Source organism: Propithecus coquereli, unplaced genomic scaffold (assembly GCF_000956105.1).
Source record: "Propithecus coquereli isolate 6110/MARCELLA unplaced genomic scaffold, Pcoq_1.0 Scaffold175, whole genome shotgun sequence".
NCBI lineage: Eukaryota > Metazoa > Chordata > Mammalia > Primates > Indriidae > Propithecus > Propithecus coquereli.
The window spans coordinates 1,786,234-1,807,163 of record NW_012142190.1 but is presented as its reverse complement, the minus strand read 5'-3'; the positions used below and the strand labels follow the sequence as shown (position 1 = coordinate 1,807,163).

At 34.9% G+C, this 20,930-nt stretch overlaps 1 protein-coding gene across 1 annotated transcript in view; it reads left to right on the top strand.

Moving 5' to 3' along the window:
• Positions 1 to 20,930, top strand: part of KATNAL1 (katanin p60 subunit A-like 1) — a 97,646-nt gene that overhangs the window by 9,080 nt on the left and 67,636 nt on the right. The window contains exons 2-3 of the mRNA XM_012642118.1: positions 7,435 to 7,610; positions 10,166 to 10,326. Coding sequence (XP_012497572.1) covers positions 7,449 to 7,610; positions 10,166 to 10,326 — 323 coding nt within the window. The 5' untranslated portion in view covers positions 7,435 to 7,448. The remainder of the gene's footprint in view (positions 1 to 7,434; positions 7,611 to 10,165; positions 10,327 to 20,930) is intronic.

Here is a 20,930-nt window from a genome sequence, read left to right as displayed (position 1 = left end):
TTTATACATTTTTCCAAACTCATCACTTTTACAATTAGTGGGTGTAATTTTATGAAAGTTACACCTCAGTAAAGCTAATTTTTAAAAGGCAGGCAAAACTCATCTATGGTGACAGAAGTCAGAATAGTGATTATAGGCAAAGTACTAACTGGGAGGGGATGCGAGGGATCCTCTGGGAGCTAGAAATGTTCTGTATCTTGACGTGGCTGTTACCTGGGTATACACAATGTATGTACACTGTACAAATTCACTGAGCTTCACACTTAAGGCTTGTGTACACTTTATGTGAGTTACACACTTCAATAAAAAAGGGAAAAAAATTCTAGAGAAAGATTAGAATATAAAGTGGAGAAAATCTTCAAGAAAGTAGAGCAAAAGAACAGAGAGATGGAAAGTAGGAGAGAGAAGCTGAGAAAATTAGAGGAATAGCTTAGGAAGTCTAATACCTGAATAAAAGTTGTTTCAGAAAGAGAACAGAAAAAATGGAAAGAAATTGTCAATGCAGTAATTCAGAACTTTCCTAAAACTGAAAGACATTAATTTCTACATCTAAAGAGTCTCAAACAGACCCATTTCAAAGCACATCATCAAAAACTTTAGAAACTCAACGTGAAAGAGAGGATCCTAGAAGTTTCCAGAAAAGGGGAAAAATAGGTGCTGTATAAAGGATTAGGAATTGAAACAACTTCAGTCTTCTCAATCTATTATTGAAACCTCAAAGGCAATAGAACAATACCTTCAAAATTCTGAAGGAAGATTATTTCCAAACTAGGATTCAATAACCAGCCAAACTATCACTGAAGTATGAGGGTAGAATAAAGGTATTTTCAGATATGCACAGTCTCAAAATCATTACCACCCATCTGTGGAAAATGTGCTCTATAAAGTTAAGGGAGTAAACCAAGAAAAAGACATGTGATACATAAAAAAGTACGACTCCCCAGGAGGAAGGTACCAAGTTGAACAGCCTTGGAGGGTAGGTGGTATCTCCCTCCAGAGCAAAGGTCAGGTTTGCATACAGCCTTGGAAGATACTTATCTCCCTTTAGATCAAAGGGTAGGCATGCATAAGGTTCAATGTGTAACATTAATAGATTCAGGTTCTGTAAGTTGAGGATTGTGCTCCTGTAATTCAACCTACTTCATATGCAGATGTTGGCTGGCCCTTTTCAAATTGCCTGTAGAAATTGGGGCTCAGGGAACTGGTGTAAAAAAATACCTTGTGTTAGGTCGTCTTCTGGAAGCTTTATAATTTTTACTCTTATGTTTAGACCAATAATCCATTTTGAGTTAATTTTTGTATATGATGTGAAGTAAGGGGTGAGTTTCAGTTTTTTGGGAACAATATGGACATACAATTGTTCAATACCCTTTTCTGGGAAAAAATTGTCCTTTCCTCATTGAATTGCTTTGGTGCCTTTGAAAATAAATTAGCTGTATATGTATGAATCTATTTCTGGACACCCTAATTTGTTCAGTTGGTCTATGTGTCTGTCTTAATGTCAGTCCCACACTGTCTTGATTCCTATAACTTTGTAGTAAATTTTGAAATCAGGTAGTAGAAGTCTTCCTTTTTCACTTTTCTTTTTCAAAACTATTTTGTCTATTCTATATCCTTTGAATTTTAGAACCTGCTTGTGGATTTTTACAAAAAAGGCTGCTCGTATTTTGATTGGGATTGCATTGATTCTATGGATCACTTCCAAGACAATTGACATCTTACCCATATTGAATGTTTCATAAACACATGCACACATATGTGTATCCATTACTTTAGGTCATCTGTAATTTCTCAGTAGATTTTGGTAGTTCTCAAGTTACAAGTCTTGCACATATTTTTTGTTAAATTTGTCCCTGAGTATTTAATATTTCTCTATGATTTTACTGTTTTGATTTTAGTTTCCAATTATTTGTTGTTAGTATGTAGAAAAAATTGACTTTTGTATATTAACCTTGTATCGTGCAAGCTTATACAACTCATTTATTAGTTCTAAAGCTATTTGTAGATTCCCTGGGATTTCCCTGAGTATTTTCTCCATTGATGATCATGTCTGTGAATAAAAGTGCTTATACTTTCTTTTTCAATTTGTATACCTTTTATTTTTGTATTGCCTTATTGCACTGGTTAGAACTTCTAGTTCTCCTGTTGATTAGAAGGGGTTAGAGCAAATATCCTGGCCTTGTTCTTGATCTTAGGCAGAAAGCATTCAGTCTTTCACAATAAATGTGGTACTACCTATAGGTATTTCATAGGTGTCTATTACTAGGTTGAGGGAATTGTCTTGTATTGTTAGTTTGCTAAGCGTTCTTATCATGAATTGTGTTGAATTCTGTCAAATGTTTTTTCTGTATCTATTGAGGTGATCGCATGATATTTCTATTCTCTTAAAATTATATTGGTTAGTTTTTAAATATAAACCATCTTGAATTCTTGGGATGTACTCCATTGGGTCATAATACAGTATCCTTTATATATATTACTGGATTTGATTAGCTAACATTTAAAGATTTTTGTATCTGTATTTAGAGGGATATTGGTATGTAATTTTCTTACAAGGTCTTTGTCTGGTTTTGGTATCAGGCTAAAAACTGGACTTAAAATATGAGTTGGAAATGCTTCTACCACTTCTGTTTTCTGGGAGAGTTTGTATAGAATTGGTTTTATTTCTTCCTTAAATAATTGGTACAATTCACTAGTGAATCTTTTTGAGTCTGGAGCATTGTATGTGTGTGTGTGTGGGGGAAAGGTTTTAAATTACAAATTCAATTTTATTAATCGATGTAGGACTATTCAGATTAACTGCTCTATTTCTTCTTGAGTAAGCTTTGGCATGTTATGACCATCATAGAATTTGTCCATTTCATTAAGTCTCTTTTGCCTTTTAATCTCTCTAAGGTTTATGGTGATAGCCCTCCTTCGTTTCTGATTTTGGTTATTTGTGTTTTTTTTTCCTTCCTTTCCTCATCAACCTTACTATAGGTTTATTTTATTGATCTTTCTGAAGAACCTGCTTTTGGCTACATTAAACATTTCTATTATTTTTCTGTTTTCTATTTCATCTATTTCTTTCCTTTATTATGTCCCTCCTTCTCCTTTTGGTTTTAATTTGCTCCTCCCCTCCCCCCCAGATTGTTAAAAGTTGAAAGCAGAAGTCAGCAAACTATAATCTAGGGGCCAAATCTAGCCTGCCACTTGTTCTTGAATGGCCCATGAACTAGGAATGATTATTGTATTTTTAAATGGTTGGAAAAAATCAACCATATCAAAGTATTATTTTGTGACATGTGGAAATTAAATGAAATTCAGATTTCAAGGTCCACCAATAAGGTTTTAGCGGAACACAGCTACACTTAGTTGCCTATATATTGTGTATGGCTACTTTTGTGCTAGAAGAGCAGAATCGAGGGGTTGAGACTGAGACCACATGGCATTCTCATGGCTTTGCACTGCTGTTTGGTGCACTGTAATCAGTGTTTCAAGTGCTGTGTGCATCACTGTGTTGTGACATTTTACTTTATTATCAGTGCATGCCCATCATGTAAAAACAAGAAAAAATGAAAAAAAGTAGACTTGGAATGTTATACTTTTAAAGCACAGTGGAGCGTGGATTATTGAATTATATGACAAAGCCCTGTGTTTATTACGCCGTAACACTATAGCTGTGTTAAAGAAATACAGTGTACACTGACATTACCAGACTAAGCACTCATCACAATATTCTCAGCTCACAGGAAAGTAACCGTCAGGAAAGTCAGAAAACTTAAAAAGGAATATCTTATTTCAGTAGAATTTTTTCACAAAATTAAAAAATGAAAATGATGCCGTACCCAGAGTAAATTTTCAAGTGGCTCATTTGTGAGCCGAGCGTGGAAATCGTTTACCAATGGTGGGTTAACCAAATTGTGTTTGATTGTAGCAGGCACAGAATTGTGTCTGGAGAAAGTAAACTTGTTTAAGACTGTGAGCCTTTTGGCAAGAACAGTTGTTCGAAGAGTTGACAACATCAATAATCAATTAAAAAACAAGGCAAATGATTTTGAGTGGTTTCCCTTGGTTCTTGATGAGTTGACAGATATTACCAATACTGCTCAGTTGTTTATTTGAGAAATCAATGCTGACTTTGAAGTTATTGAGGAATTAGTCTTAACGAATAACGTGTGTGGAATAACTACAGACAAAGATATTTTCAAAAAGTTAAGAAAACACTATTTCTCTACAACCTGAAGTGTAGTCTCCTAAGATGTGTTTCTGATGATGGTAAAGTCTGTGTAGAATGGAAAAAGCTCAGATGGACAAATTTATAAAGCTGTGAAAATTTAAGATGTTTAAATTCTGTGGTTATTCATTGTTTTATTTCTTAGGTATTCTGCAGAGACTGTTTGAATCTGTCATGTAATATGGAACCAATAGTGTCATATAACATTTGCCCTTGTTGACGTAACCATTGTCAGTTCCATGAATTTTTTTGTCAGAAATAAAAGCTGAACATCCTCACTTGCCTTGCTGTGCAGTAGTTTGATTGCTTAGTAGGTGGTAAGGTTTTATTGAAAACTTTGAGTGTAGGGCCGAGATTGAAATTTTTCTGAATGGGTTGAATGGCTTTAGAAATCAGTTTTTACTGCAGACTTGATAATGTTTCCTAATTAATTCAACCTAAAATTGCAAGACAAAATAGTACTGCTTATATCGAAACTAATACTGTGGTAAAGTTATTTTGATGGCAAGTAATGTTGTTTGAATCACAAGTAATATCAAGTCATTTTATGTAGCTTTCCATGCTGTCAAAATTAAAACAAAGAAATGAGGTTTCCATTCCTACCCAAAGTTTCAGTAGATATATATTTTTGAGCTCAAACTATAGTTTCAGCAGCATTTTTCAGACTTTGATGCAAGTACAAAGGAAATTTCCATATTATAAAATCCATTTAACTATGCATTTGTGGCATTTTTAATCGGAGTATTAATCTGCAATGTATTTATATGATATAAGGAAAATACTAAAAGGAGCAAATTCTTTAAATGCCTTCCAAACAATGAATATGCTTGAAATCATATGCTTACGATTTGATATTGTTATGTGGCAATATCTAACTGGTACTTTTTGAAAAAAGACATTTTCAAAGATGAAAAATGTAAAATCTTATTAAAAATTAGCACTAATACCATAGGAACATTTGTAGTGGACTGTGATGATAGAGGACACTAACTTTGAATCCCAACTAAAAAAATATACCCCCCAAAAGAGTTCCATTCTTCTCATTAGTAGACCATGTTACAGAAAGTTGTACTCTGTTGTTATTACTATATTTTGAATTTCATTAATAAAGATAATGGAAATTTTTGTCTCATTGTATATGTACTTACATAATATCCTCTATTTTGCTTGTCAGCCCTCAAAGTCTAAAGTGCTTACTGTCTGGTCCTTTACAGGAAAAGATGGTTTTTATCCTTCATAGTTGTATACCTGTACTTATTAGCAGAATTAATGTTTTTGAGTTATAGTGACTTTAATTATAAATTTTTTCTACCTCATCCCTCCTTCCTCCACAGTGACTTTAAAAGGAAATAATTTATGGAGCAGCTTTGTTTCCACTGAATTTATTAATTGCAGCTTATGCATTGTAATAAGAACTTACTGTTTTATGTTAATGTTCTGAATTTAAAGAAGAGACTTTCCATAGTGTCCTGCATTCTGTGGGTAGATCTACTAGACATTAAAATTTGTAATGGTGTAAAAGTAGTATACTATTTGCTGCAGTGTGATTCTCAAGTAACATAACTCTACCTTTAAGGAACTGGATGGAATAAGGGGCAAATAATATGCCAAAATGCGTAAAGCAATAGCTTTATTTTCAAGAACATGCTGAAGTCAGTTGAAATGCTTAGGACTAGTCATGTTTAATTTTAAGAAAGAATTTTTAAGCTCCTCAAGAACAGATAAGATACTGAGAGAGAGGAAGAGTCAAGCTCCCAAACCAAAGTTTAATTCCCTCAGGAAGGCATAGAGAAGTATTTTGATTTTCTCTACTATGTGTAGTCATTGGTTTCCTGTTCCAGGAAATAAGAGTAGGGCAATTTAGATTCTTTTCCAGGATATCATTCTTCTATATCTCTGGACTCCTATCCTTTGTAGTCTTGGGAGGAAAGTATCTTTGCATGGAAGTGTTGGATGATTCTAGGAGACTTTTGGAAGCTTGGAAGAAAAGCCAGAGTTACTAGACTGCAGGGCTTTGGTGGAAACCAGAGGTTTAGAGGATAGTCTAACTTATACCTTATAGAAAGGAAAAGATTAATGATAGTTATTTACGCAACCAAAAAGCTGTAGAGAATGACAGGATCATAGAAGATTGCACATTGAAGAGCAAAAAGGGTTCAGATAGTTCATAGTTTTTTGTGTATGGGGCAATTAAATGCATATAAACAATGCATGTACAGCCATAGGCTGGCTGTTCCTTTAAAATGTGTTCCTTAAGTATAACTTTTTATTTTTGGGGCCAGAAAGTTTTAGTGAGAACTAATTTCTACAGTTTTAACTAATGTTAGTGGAAATATAACGTATTTATGTGATATTTGTATATTTATTTCTTTGTTAAGAATAAACTGAATAAAACAAGGCTATCTTTGCTATGATTGCAGCTTGTGGTTATTATAAATGAACAAGGAAAACTAGTGTCCAATTTATATACCTGTAAATAAATCAATAGTTCAGAGCTCTGTAACTTCTCTCCCTGTTATCTCCTTTGGTATTCTATTGTGATCATCTTTGTACTTCCCAAATTGGAAACTTTGTTCAGTATTATAAGCCTGTGGTTTCCCAGCCCCAGGTGGAAGACTGGTTCTGGTCCGAAGACTGGTTCTGTTCTGTGGCCTGTTAGACTGGCGGCACAGCAGGGGGTGAGCGGTGGGCCAGGGAGCCAAGCTTCATTTGTATTTACAACCACTCCCGATCGCTCATATCACCACATGAGCTCCTCCTCCTGTCAGATCATCAGCCGCATTAGATTCTCTTAGGGGCGCTAACCCTACTGTAAACTGCGCATGTGAGGGATCTCAGTTGCACCCTCCTTATGAGAATCTAATGCCTGATGATCTGAGGTGGAGCTCAGGCAGTGATGCTAGCTCTGGGGACTGGCTGCAAATACAGATTATCATTAGCAGAGAGGTTTGACTGCACAGTAAATGTTATGTGCTTGAATCATCCTGAAACCACTCCTGCTCCCCCCACTCCCAGTCCATGCAAAAATTGTCTTCCATGAAACTGGTCCCTGGTGCCAAAAATGTTGGGACCACTGTTATAAGATGTATTCAGATAACCTTGAATGAAAGGTAACTACTTTGACTTTCAAAGTAGTTTTAAGCAGATATTTTAAAGAATAATAAAAAATGTTTTAAAGTTGGTGCTGAACACTTAAAGTTGTTATATTTTATGTTTAGGTCTCTGAAACAAGATGAATTTGGCTGAGATTTGTGACAATGCAAAGAAAGGAAGAGAATATGCACTTCTTGGAAATTATGACTCATCAATGGTTTATTACCAGGGGGTGATACAGCAGATTCAGAGACATTGCCAGTCTGTCAGAGACCCAGCTATCAAAGGCAAATGGCAACAGGTAAGATCACATTAAAGTATTCAGTGAGTGAGGGTGGCAGTAGCCTGTTACACTTGAGAGATTACTGTTGGAGAATTAGTTTGAGATATTATAAATAGTTCTTATTTTTCTGAATGCTGAAATATATTTAAAATGTACTTTGAATAATTTTTAATGTCTTGCCTTTGTTTTATTTATTATCATATATTTCATGAGGTATATTTTGAAGAAATTTAATTCTAATTGAATCTACTTTTAATTTTTTTTCCAATCAGTTACTTAATTGTGTGTGACTACAGATTTTCAAAATAAGGTATTTCTACTTGCCCTTTTCCCTTTCATTTTTACATGTAGTTTTGACCCATTTCATAAAACTTTTTCTCAAGAAAGTTTCCTCATCTTTGGAAGGACTCCTTACGAATAAAAATGAGTCAGTAATCTAATAAAAGATTAATATATTTGCTGTCTTTTCATTATACAACTTGATTCTTTAATAGTACAGATAATAAAAACTTGAATTATAATTTTCCCACTTAACTTTTTAAATTTAATTTAATACTTTAATTGATCAATATCTTTTAACATAGTTCTTGTTTTTTGGTGGTGCCCTAATTCCAAATTCATTGTAACTTTAAAAAAAGAAATTTTTTTTTTTTTGAGACAGGCCACTCTGTTGCCCTGGCATCAGCCTAGCTCACAGCAACCTCAAACTCCTGGGCTTAAGCGAACCTCCTGCCTCAGCCTCCCGAGTAGCTGGGACTACAGGCATGTGCCACCATGCCCAGCTAATTTTTTCTATATAGTTTTAGTTGTCCAGCTAATTTCTTTCTATTTTTAGTAGAGACGGGGTCTTGCTCTTGCTCAGGCTGGTCTCTAACTCCTGACCTCGAGTGATCCTCCCGCCTCAGCCTCCCAGAGTGCTGGGATTACAGGCGTGAGCCACCACGCCCGGCCAAAAAATTTTTTTTAACAAGTAATACTTACAAGCAATATATCTTTCTTTAAGAAAATGAATAAATAGAACCATCCATCTTCAATAAAGTTTAGTTAAACAAAATTGGCTTTTGTTTTTATATGGGCTTATTAAGTTTGTATTTTTCACCTGTTATACTAAAACAATATACCATACTTTTTAAAAAACTTTAAGTCAAAACATGGAACACTTCATAAGTTTGTGTGCCATCCTTGTGCAGGGGCCATGCTAATCTTCTCTGTATTGTTCCAGTTTTACTAAATGTGCTGCCAAAACAGGCACTCTCCACTTAGTGTTAAAACTTAAAATCTTTTTAAAATTAAAAGTACAAAGTCAAGCATTTCTTTGAAGTTTCCATTTTATGTACTAATGCCTTTCAAGTGTTTCTTCTAATTTTTCCACTAGTTAGAAATTGATGTTTTACTAAGTTTTGAGAGTAAATTTGGCTTATTTTCCGATTTAAGCATTACCAAATTATGAGGAGTGAAAACAACATACGTGGTGTAATGCAGGCTGAAATTTTAGTTGTTTTCTTCTACCCTTCCTACAGCCACAGGCAAGTTAGTTTGTTAATCTATTATGGAAATATTTTTGACGTGTTCTTGATTGTATATGTTAAATAGTGACCATTTCTCTTCAGATAGTTCTACTATGTTCTTTACATTGGGTTCTGAAATTTCATTTCTCCCAGTATGGCATATTATATAATTGTATGTATTAGCAGTTGAATTTTACCTACATTTTTCTTTGGTTCTGTAATTCCTTCATATGTTCCTTTTAATATAGTATTCAAGATAAAGGTGAGGGAAAGTTTTTATGCTTTGCTTTACAGTAAAATGCTTTCTGGTTAAAAAAAATTAGAATTGTTAAAATGGATTTATAAATGTAATTTTCAATCTTTATCGGTTTGCTTTTGAAAACTTTTTGAGCTCAGAGTTTGAAAACACAAGAATTCCCTCACAGTAGGTGCTCAGTTAAATTTTTTAAGTATAGGAAAAAATCTTGCTTTTGAACTCAAAATAAACTTTACACAGGACTTGAAAGAATTTAAATAAGGTCAAAAGAATTCAGATTTTAGGTGAAGGAGAATTTAAATAAAAATTGAAAGTGTATAATTCATACTGTTCTACTGTTTTTGGCTTTTAGACACTCGTGACAGGCATTTTATATTTAGTGATATTGGGGATAGGAAATGCTGGTGAAAATTTGGCTGCCAAGTTTTTGGAATCTATTTATAAATGTATTAAAAGAATTTAGCGTAACATTTTAGATTTCTGGAAATGGTTAACTTGTTACCAACTTAGTTGCTTGTTTTAAATTGTATTAATGATCATCACATTTTTTGGTAGAAATAGAGTTCCATTATGAAAGATATATAACTACTTCCCTTATTAAAAGATGTATATAATTATCTTTTTTCAAACTCATTTCTGCCCTTCTATCTTACTTTAAGTAGTTCTTTGTGTTTTTGAATATGTTTTAATGATTCATTTTTGCATACTTTGGATGGCATTAAGAAAACTTGCATTCTGTAGCAATTGATTATTTACAGTTTATAAAATCTTTAAACAGTTTCTAGAGTAAAAGCTAATTTTTTTTTAAGGTTCGTCAGGAATTGTTGGAAGAATATGAACAAGTTAAAAGTATTGTCAGCACTTTAGAAAGTTTTAAAATCGACAAGCCCCCAGATTTCCCTGTGTCCTGTCAAGATGAACCATTTAGAGATCCTGCTGTTTGGCCACCACCTGTTCCTGCAGAACACAGGTAAATGGGACTTTACATTCTTTTTAGGTGCTTCTAGTTTATTGATATTCAGAATGAAGCTTGATTTGAATAAAGTATGAAAAAGCATTTTTGAGGGCATGTAAATTTAATATGTTTTAAATTTTCACGCTTCTAAGTTTAGTTTGTATTTGATAAAAAAAATCAAAACTAAATCACTTGTCCTATATCTTGCTTTTCAAATGCTTTATTACTATAATAATAATAGAAGTCTGCTAGTCCTAAAATTTGTCAGTTAAGAGAGATCTTTTAGGTTTCATAATATCAGCATCAAAACTTAAGATAGTTTTGCTTTTTTTTTTTTTTGCTTAAAGAGACTCTTAACAACTTCAAGTGAAATTGGATTTATCTGGTTGGGCCTATAGCCAATTTCCAGAGTCTTAGTGTAGTAGGAACCTTACCAATAATGTTTGAGTGGCTTATTTCTTAAAGGTCAGATTTCCTAATGTGGCATGTAAGGCTCTAAGTTTATCTCCCACCAGTTTTCTCTGACATCCAGCATGTGCGTCATCTATATTAAACATCTCCTTTTTTGCCTTGTCCTCTTCTCTGTGCACGCTCTGTTCTTCAGGGAATATCCGTAATCTCCATCTCTAACTAAACAACTCATGTTCATTCTACAAGTTTCAGCTTCAATGACTCTCCCCTCTGCAGCCTTTTTGATTTGTCTAGGTATAGCTGTTTGTTTATAGTAGTTACCATGTTGCATTTATTTGTCTCTTCACAAGATTAGGAGAGTTGCAGGGACAAAGGACATGGTTTTATTTACTTAAAACAAAAATCAAATAACAAATTACCATTGTTAACACAGGGTTTGACACATAGTAGGCATTCAACCAACACTGAATGAATAACTCCATTAATTTCACAAGTGAGGAAACTGAAGCCTGGGAGACCCTGAGTTGTAAGTTAGTCTAGACCAGGATGTGAGTTTAGGTCTTTCTGGCTTGTCTGTCCACTTTATTGTGAAAGTGATAATGTGGCCAGAGTGTTGGACCATAGAAAATAAGTTTTTCCTTTGGTCAATGGCTATGATCATCTGTTTAACTTACTGATTTCTTGAAATTTTCTAAAAACGTTTTAAGAATTGTGGAAAGTGGTTAATTTATTCCTTCAGGATTTTTTCCATGAGTTACAGATAATTTTGTGATTTTCATTGCAAAAACAGTAGATAAGGATTTTTTTAAAGGTTTACAACAATTTTTTTCTTCTGATGTAACCACCTTCAGATGTTTTTGGATTAAGGTGACTCTTATTCCTCAAAAGGTAGTGTTTAAAGAGTTGTAGGATTGTTATCATGGAAGTTCCAAAGTAAAGACTGAAGAAAATAATGGCATCGTGATCTATCAGAACTTGAAATTTTTCTGTATTTGTATATAATGGATACTTTGTTTTTTACTGAAAGTTATTAATTCTGAAATATACTCTATTTTAAAGCTAAAAGCTGACAATAACTTTAAATATAGGAATATATGTTCAGAATTGCTAGAGCACCATGATTCATTTCTTTTTTTGTTTTTTTTTGAGACAGAGTCTTGCTCTGTTGCCTGGGCTAGAGTGCCGTGGCATCAGCCTAGCTCACAGCAACCTCAAACTCCTGGGCTCAAGCGATCCTTCTGCCTCAACCTCCCAAGTAGCGGGGACTACAGGCATGTGCCACCATGCCCGGCTAATTTTTTATCTATGTATTTTTAGTTGTCCAGATCATTTCTTTCTATTTTTTTAGTAGAGACGGGGTCTTGCTCTTGCTGAGGCTGGTCTCGAACTCCTGACCTTGAGAGATCCACCCGCTTTGGCCTCCCAGAGTGCTAGGATTACAGGCGTGAGCCACCTCGCCTGGCCATGATTCATTTCTAAAAGCAGCATCCACAGTTAATAGCTCTAATATTCATGGCTCAAACTGAATAAAAAATTGTGGATGGCATTTTCCCATCGATGAATATTAACCTGAAAACTTTTCTTTAGAATAACAGTAGGACAGTTTTCTTTGTCCTATCTTAACTGTTCATAACATAGATCTAATTTAATTTTATACTTGTTTTTAAATCCTTTTTCTTAATGAAAGTGAAAGATGAATGTATCAGAATGTATTTCTTTGAGCCTCCTTTCTCTGTGTTAAATTTTTTAAAAAGTTTCCCTTGTGTATAGCCATCGTATGTATGTTTTTTTGTCCCTTTGTGGATCAGAAACCCTTAATCAAAGCAAATGTAAGACTGTATATTGCCTAGAAAAAAAAAAGATTCCCATTCCCATGTATATCATCAACAACAATAGGAAAACACCTAACAACTCCACAGGGTTTTTTTTTTTTTTTTGGATACAGAGTCTCACTCTGTCACCTGGGCTAGAGTGCCATGGCATTAGCCTAGCTCACAGCAACCTCAAACGCCTGAGCTTAAATGATCCTCTTGCCTCAGCCTACCAAGTAGCTGGGATTACAGGTGCGCACTACCACATCTGGCTAATTTTTTCTATTTTTAGTAGAGGTGGGGTCTTCATCTTGCTCAGGCTGGTCTTGAATTCCTGACCTCAAGCGATCCTCCCACCTTGGCCTCCTAGAGTGCTAAGATTGTAGGCATGAGCCACTGCACCTGGCCCACAAGGTTTTATCAGAGAAGGAATTATGTTTAATACTTTGAATAGTAGCATGGGATCAGTAATTTTAAACTTTATGAATAAAATCTTTAAGCACAACAGCAGGTCCTTCATCAATTAACAATGTAAGGCAAATGTTAATGAAGTAAACCTTACACTGGTTCATAGCACAGAATGTGTACAGGGCTAAAAAATAAGTAAATATTCAGATTGTAAGTTTAGAGTTAAAAGTTGTTGGAAATTGGAATTGTATAATATTTTTCTCCTTTAATAAACTTTATTTCGTCTCCAAATCATGTAAAACAAACATAATAAAATTTTCACCTAGAGATAGTGAATAGTGGATATAGTCCTTGGATATTCTTGGTTTAATGGAAAGATATTTGACTTAGTCTGTGAGTTCTTGAATTCTGCTTCTGAACACCTACTTGCTTTATGACCTTGAGCAAGTTATTTAACTTCTCTAAACATTAGTTTCACTATCTCTAAAATGGAGGCCAGGCGCGGTGGCTCACGCCTATAATCCTAGCACTCTGGGAGGCAGAGGCGGGAGGATCGCTTGAGGTCAGGAGTTCGAGACCAGCCTGAGCAAGAGCGAGACACTGTCTCTACTGAAAATAGGTAGAAAAAATTAGCCGGACGTGGTGGCACATGCCTGTAGTCCCAGCTACCCGGGAGGCTGAGGCAGTAGGATTGCTTGAGGTTGCTGTGAGCTAGGTTGACACCATGGCACTCAAGCATGGACAACAGAGTGAGACTGTGTCTCAAAAAAAAATAAATAAAATAAAAGGAGATCTTTACCTCATGGAATTAGAATAAGAACATTTAATGTCTAAGACAGTAACTGGCATGTAATAATTAAAATTAATGGTCAACTATGAAATAAAGTACTAAATATTCTTTCAGATAAATATCAAGAGAATAACAGAATTAAAGAACGATAGCCTCATTTATAAAACTTCTCAAGTAATTTTATTTTCTCCCTGCAAACTCTATATAATTCCTTAGTTTTCTGAAACATTTTGAGTAATCGTGGCAGAGAGGATATGGCTTTTTAAATGTCCCAGTCTTATGAAGTTGGTGATTATTTTCAGGGAAAGAATGATAGTTAATAATTGTTAGTCACTTACTTTATGTTTTATAAGCAGTATCTTATTTAAACCTCCAGTGATCTCATGAAGTAGGTACTGTTACTGTGTACCTATGTTGTCGTTATGAACCCCATTTACAGCTGAGGAAATTGAGGCTTATGGAGTTTATTATTTTTCCAAAATCATCTAAACAAGAAAGTGGCAGAGGCAGAATTTGAACCCAAGTTTCCTCAACTTCAGGAGTCTTAATTATATCTACTCTTCTGTATCACTTTTGCCCACCATACTCAGTGGTATCTGTGGGTATATTTTGATATACATCTATATATACTAATATTGTGAAATTCTTATTAGTGGTAGGAGAATAAAGAAACTGAAAATGCTTAATGAAATAAATATTGATATTTTAAGCATAATTTAAAAAATTTGCTATGGGAGCATCACACTGAATCACTTCATTAACTTTTAAGACAAAACTTACTTCTTCAACCTATTGCAGCATACTAAGGTAATCTGTATTCCATGGTTTTCCACCAGTGGTTTTGCCACGTTGCTTGAAGTTTTACCTTCTGTGTCAAGCATCTGCTGAGTTTAATCAGTATCATGTTTTTGTTTTGTTTTGTTTTTCCTAAGAGATGAGGTTTCACTTTGTTGCCTAGGCTGGAGTGCAATGGTATGTGATCATGGCTCATTGCAGCCTCAAATTCCTAGGCTCAAACAATCCTCCCACCTCAGTCTCCAGAGTAGCTGGTACTACAGGTGCACCACCATGCCTGTCTAATTAAAAAAAATTTTTTTAGAGATGGGGTCTTACTATGTTTCCTAGGCTGGTTTTAAACTCCTGGCCTCAAGTGATCCTCCTGCCTCAGCCTCTCACGTTGCTGGAATTATAGGCGAGAGCCACTGCACCTGGCCCATGACCGTGTTTTAAATTACCAGCAGTTGCTTGGATAAATCAACACAATTTTTTAAAGAGATTATATTCATTGCCTTAAATGTGAGGAAATTGAACTACAAAAGTAGGATTATGATGGGAAGGAATGGCAATATTAGAATTAAAATCCAAAGAGATAGAGGCTGCAGATTGTTCTTAGTGTCCTAAGTTAAAAGATTTCTTGTATTAATGAAATAATTTTATAATATTTTATTTGTAGGCTTATTAAGTACATTCTCTTTAATGAGTTGGTCTCTTCCAGTGAGACCTGTAGCCATGAAACTAAGATTTTCTATATTGGAGCAGTATTTGGCATAGCGTATATTTAATAAACTATTCTTTATTCAGCTTAAAAAATAAATGTGGTAGTTCTTCCCCCCAAGCTTTATTGAGGTATAGTTGACAATTAAAAATTGTACATATTTAAGGTATACAACTTGATGATTTGATATACATTGTGAAATAGTCACCACAGTAAGCTATAGTAATTAGCATATTCATCACTTCACATAGTTTATCATTTTTTTTCTGTTTTGCATTTTGTGGTGAGAACACTTAAGATCTTCCCTCTCAGCAAATTTCAAGTATATACTGTTGTTAACTGTAGTCACCTTACTGTATGTTAAATCTTCAGAACTTACTCATCTTGCATTACTGAAACTTTGTACCCCCTGACCAACATCGCCCCATTTTCCTCTCCCCCACCCCCTGGTAACCTCCATTCTATTCTGTTCCTATGAGTTTGACTCTTTTAGATTCCTCATATAGGTGAGATCGTGCAGTATTTGTCTTTTTGCATTTGGCTTATTTCGCTTAGCATAATGTCCTCCAGGTTCATCCATGTCGTTGCATACGGCAGGACTTTCTTTTTTTAAGGTTGAGTTATATTCCATTTTGTGTGTGTGTGTGCGTATATATATGTATATACATGTGCATGTGCACACACATATACACACTGCATTTTCTTTATCCGTTCATCTGTCAACTGACAGTTTGTTTCTGTTAATATGTCTTGACTGTTGTCAATAATGGTGAAAAATGAACATGGCAGTGCAGATATCTCTTTGAGATGTTGATTACATTTTCTTTGGATTACATATACTCAGTAGTGGGATTACCGGATCATAAGATAGTTCTGTTTTTAACTTTTTGAAGAACTTTTATACTGTTCTCCATAATGACTATATGGTACCAATTTACATTTCCAAGTGATAGGTCTTTTTAAGTTACATTTTTTAAGAGGGTTGGCAGTAAGAATAGTATACACAAGCCTGAAATTAATCATTTGGCTTGGTCTGCATAGTGTGCTAAAACTCTAATAGGCCTTCTAATGTTATTTCATCAAGAACCAAGGGAAGTGATATAATGTGTTTCTGTGTACATATAGATCAGAAGACTGATTTTTTTTAATTGAATTAGTGCTATTCTGTAGAATTTCAGCAAATGGAAAATTCTTTTTGACCTAACATTAAAGTTGTTGCCTTATGTTTCTTTGGGTACTCAGATTAAGTAGCTGGTAGCATTTTAAATCCAAATTTGCAGTGAAAAGATTAAGGCCAAAATCAAGTACCGATAGAGAGCAAATTGCACTGTCCTTCATACAGGTATTTAACCCAGGCTCTGGCTCAGTTGTTTTGCTGAGATTAGAAGGTTGGAGAACAAATTTTTGAGTCATTTCCACTACTAATTGATTGTGCAGATTCACTTCTCTATGCCTCATTTTTTCTTCTGTAAAATGTATATTGTAATGAGATTGCTTTGTAGGATGCTGGCACCTATTATATGCCAAACACTGTACCTGGTGCTGTCCCATATATGGTGGGATGCAGAAACAGATATGTTCCTTGCTCTCTTAAGCATATATTCTTGTATTAATAGATGCATGTGAGAGCCATTCCTGAGGTAGAATTGACTGGATTTGGTGATTAATGAGATATAGAGAATGAAAGAAAAATTTCACCAGATAATTAAATATCTAGACCAAGCTGTGGAATAGAAGTGAGAACCAGACTTGGAGAGAGGTTGAAATTAGTGGTAGTTATTTCAGAATCATGAACAACTAAGGACAAGAAGAAATTTTAAGGTCATTCTTCATATGGCAGAGTAGGTTGTTTGCCTAATACTATTGACAGGTCGAGATTATACTCATTTACGTAATATTATGGAGTCATATTATCTTCCAAAATTCTGTTTCTGGAGTATGGGATGGACTCTATTTTTAGACAATGAGTAGAATGTAGGTAGCAGGGCTGATTAACCCCAATAATAACTGACATTTATTGTGTTCCTAACTGTGAACTAGGTACTGTGCTTTTACAAAAAGTTTTATGTTTTTTAAATTTTCATAACCACATTTTAAAATAGGTACTATTATTATCATTCCTATTTTTTTAGAAGAAGAAACCAAGGTTTAAAGATTCTAAGTTACTTTATCAAATGCTGCATATAGGTCAAATAGGGTAGTGATTGAGGACTGGATTGGATTTGGCAGCATGAGCGCACTGGCAGTCTTGACACGCTTTTGGTAGAATGGTAGAGAATGTTGGAGTGGGTTCAGAGAATGGGAAGAGGGGAGCTGAAGACAATGAGTATATATTAATATAATGCAATTCTTCCAATGAATCTTGCTGAAAAAGGGAACAGAGAAGATGAGTGGTAGTTGGGGAAGACAAGGAGTCAAGGTTTGTTGTTTTAGAGAGAAAGGAATAATAGGATGTTTATATGCTGATGAGAATGTTGCAATAGAAAGGGGAAAATTGATGATTCATGGACGAAGTGGACAACTGCTGGACCAGTGTCCTTGAGTCGACAAGAGGTGATGGGATCTCAGGCATGTGTTGAGGGAGTGTGTGACTCAGAGTCACCCGAGGCAGGTGGTTGTGAGGGTGCGAATGCAATGAGGTGTGAAGATTCAGAGGTGAGAGTTTGTGCAGGTTCTTTTATGATCATTTCAGTGAGGAGAAAAAAGCAAGCAAGGCCATCTGAGGATGAAGACGGAGCAGATGTTTTTCAGGGTCTGAATTCTGATCTGAAGTGTCCTGGGGTGGGAGGACATTCCATTTGGCTATTTTATGTTATTGTTTTTTTTATGTAAGTTTTCTCTAGGGAGCATTTGTCTTATTTTATAGAACTCAGTAGTCATTCATTTGAAATTTCTATTTTGGAATTCTAGATATTTATTTTAATAAGTGTCTAAACACTTGGTATTTCTATTTTTTTATGTTACAGAAAAGGCAACTGAAAGATAGAAATTGTAATTCATTAGAGATAAACTAAGGAGTGGGAACAAGATAGTGGTAAGTCAGAATGAAGCATAACACATTATTTTTACATTTTCATTGAGAAGATCTTTGCCTGGCTGCACGTGAGCCTCTGTCATTTCCCCTTTTCGTGGCAAACTGCTATATAACTGTAGTGTACATTTATTGACGTCCACTGTCCTTTTTTTCTTGATTACTAGAAATCCTGGCTCTCCAGTCATTGCAGCATGGGGACAGAATTTTTGAAAGTATCAAATAACTTCCCAATTTAATAATGGGATACATTTTCTTATTCTTTTTAACCTTTGTAACGTTTGATAATGTTTACCATCTTCTTTGGAACTCTTTTTTCACTCTTACTGCATCTGTGACATTATACTATTCTGCTTTTCTTCCTCTTATTTTTTATTCTGACTGTGGTCCCCTCTTCTTGTTGTTCTCTAGTTCTCAGCCCTCTGCACTTTCTGTAGTCATTTCAGCTCAGCACACTCAGCACCCGTTATGTCTGGGCACTATGGATGCAAAGGCCAGTAGGAGGAAGGTCCCTGCCCTCCTTTTTCCTTTGCCCAGAGCTTGATAATTAACCAAGCTACAAGGGTTCTTATCCTAGCCCTGCCACATAGTGTCTCTGAGGACAAGTCATTCAACCTGTCCCTCATTTTCCTCCTCGGTGAATTGGGGATCAATATGAAAGTTACCTCATAGGGTTATTGTGAGAATTAAATGATTTAATGCAAGTAAAGTGTAAAGCATAGCCTAGCACATAGGAAAAGCTCAGGAAATGTTTGCAGTTTTCATTACCCACTCCTCACTTCCACTCCACTTGATATGCAGTGGCCAGTGCCCTCCCTCATTTAGGCCTTTGTTCAGATGTCACCTAGAGAGTCCTGCCCTGGCCACCCTATTGAAAATATTTACCTCTTCACTTGTCACCGCTCTGTCCCCTTACTCTGCTTTATTTTTCTTCATAGCACTTTTCGCCACCTGATACTATACTGTGTGTGTGTTTTGTTTATCATCTCCTCTAGATTGTAAGCCCTGTAAGGTCAGGGCCTTTGATTTGTTCACTTTTGTACCCCTAGCAATCAGAGCATGGCCTGGCAGAATGTAAGCACTCAATAAACATTTGTTGAAAGAATGAGTGAGTGAGTGCTTATTTAGATATATTCACATATTTATCAATTGTTTATCATTCCTTGCATTTTACTCTTTCTGGATTCAGTTTCATCCTTGCTGAAGAATATTTAGTATTAAAAATATTTCTTACAACAAAGGTCTCTGTTAGTAGTAAACTAACAGTTTTTGTCTCAAAATATCTGTATTTCCCTGACACTGTTAAATGATAGTTTAGTGTAGAATACTAGGTTAGCAGTTATTCTCTATGCTTTGAAGATTATATTAGTATTAGTATTATTTTGCCTTCTGACTTGTATTATCAATCTATTTGTTGTTTATAGGTAACGTATCTTTTCCCTCATTATTTTTAAGATTTTATTTTTTGTTTTTTGTGTTAAACAGTCTATCAGTTCTCTAAGTGTGGATTTATTTTTATTCATATTACTTAAGACTTGTATATCTTTCACTTCATTCTTTTTCTAAATCTTTTACTAATTTTAAACATTCATTTTGTAGTCTATAACTGGCAGTTCTATTATCAGAAGTTGTTGGGAGTCATCTTGCTTTTTGTTATTTCTGATGACTCTTGTTTATGGTATAGTTGGGAATGTCTCTTCAGCAAGGTTTTAATCAGTCATTCCAACATGTGGCTTGTTTAGAAGGGGTTGTTACTCCTGAGAGGTCTGTGTTTGCTTCAGCCAGGTGCCTTAGGGATGTAACCTGTGTAGGACCACTTTTAGGTAAATTTCTTTACTTGGGGTAGTATAAAATTGAGTCTCAAATCCCTCGAGGATGGGCCCTTGGCTACTATTTCTAGGGAAGACATTTCCTTCATTCCACAAATATAGAACGTAGACCCCAATAGACGAATATACTTATTTCTTCTGTGTGTTTTAAATTCTACCCTTTCACTGAGGTTGTTGCCCTTTGAGGGTCCAGGCTTTATTCTGTATTCTCAGTTCAACTTCTTTGACTTGTGTGGGCCTGAGACCCTGTCTCAAGTCTCACTGTGTGGTCATTAAATCTCAAGCCTCAGATGTCTGAAGCCCCAAAACCCTAAAGGACGGCCACGTCATCAGCTCATATGCTTACAGTTCTCTGTCTCTCTCTCTCTGTCTCTCTCTCCTTTTTTATGTCCAATATGTATTTCTCATGCCTTCTGATAAGATCAGCATGTATAAAAGGATATTTATTAAATTTTATCAAATGTATTTTTACATGTTTTATTATGGAAAGGTTTTCAGTTTGTTTATTTTTGTTGTCACTATGTATTATTTTTGTAGTTCCATTATCATTAAGTTCCTGAAGGTCTTATCCTACAATTTGTTGGTCTTTTTTATTTTTAATTAAAAAATATATTTTTAAGGCTAGTCACATGAAGCAGTGGGAATGGAGAAGGAACAAAAAATCTTTAACTGATTGTGGTATTATCAATAGTTATAAACAGCACTGCACTTGGACTGGCCCAGTTTGTTGTTTTGAATGACTCTTGTTTATAGTTGGGAACTTCTCTTTATCAAGACTTTAGTTGTGGGTTATGTGTTGACAGAAGGAATATCCCATATAATTATAAAATATGTATGTATGTGT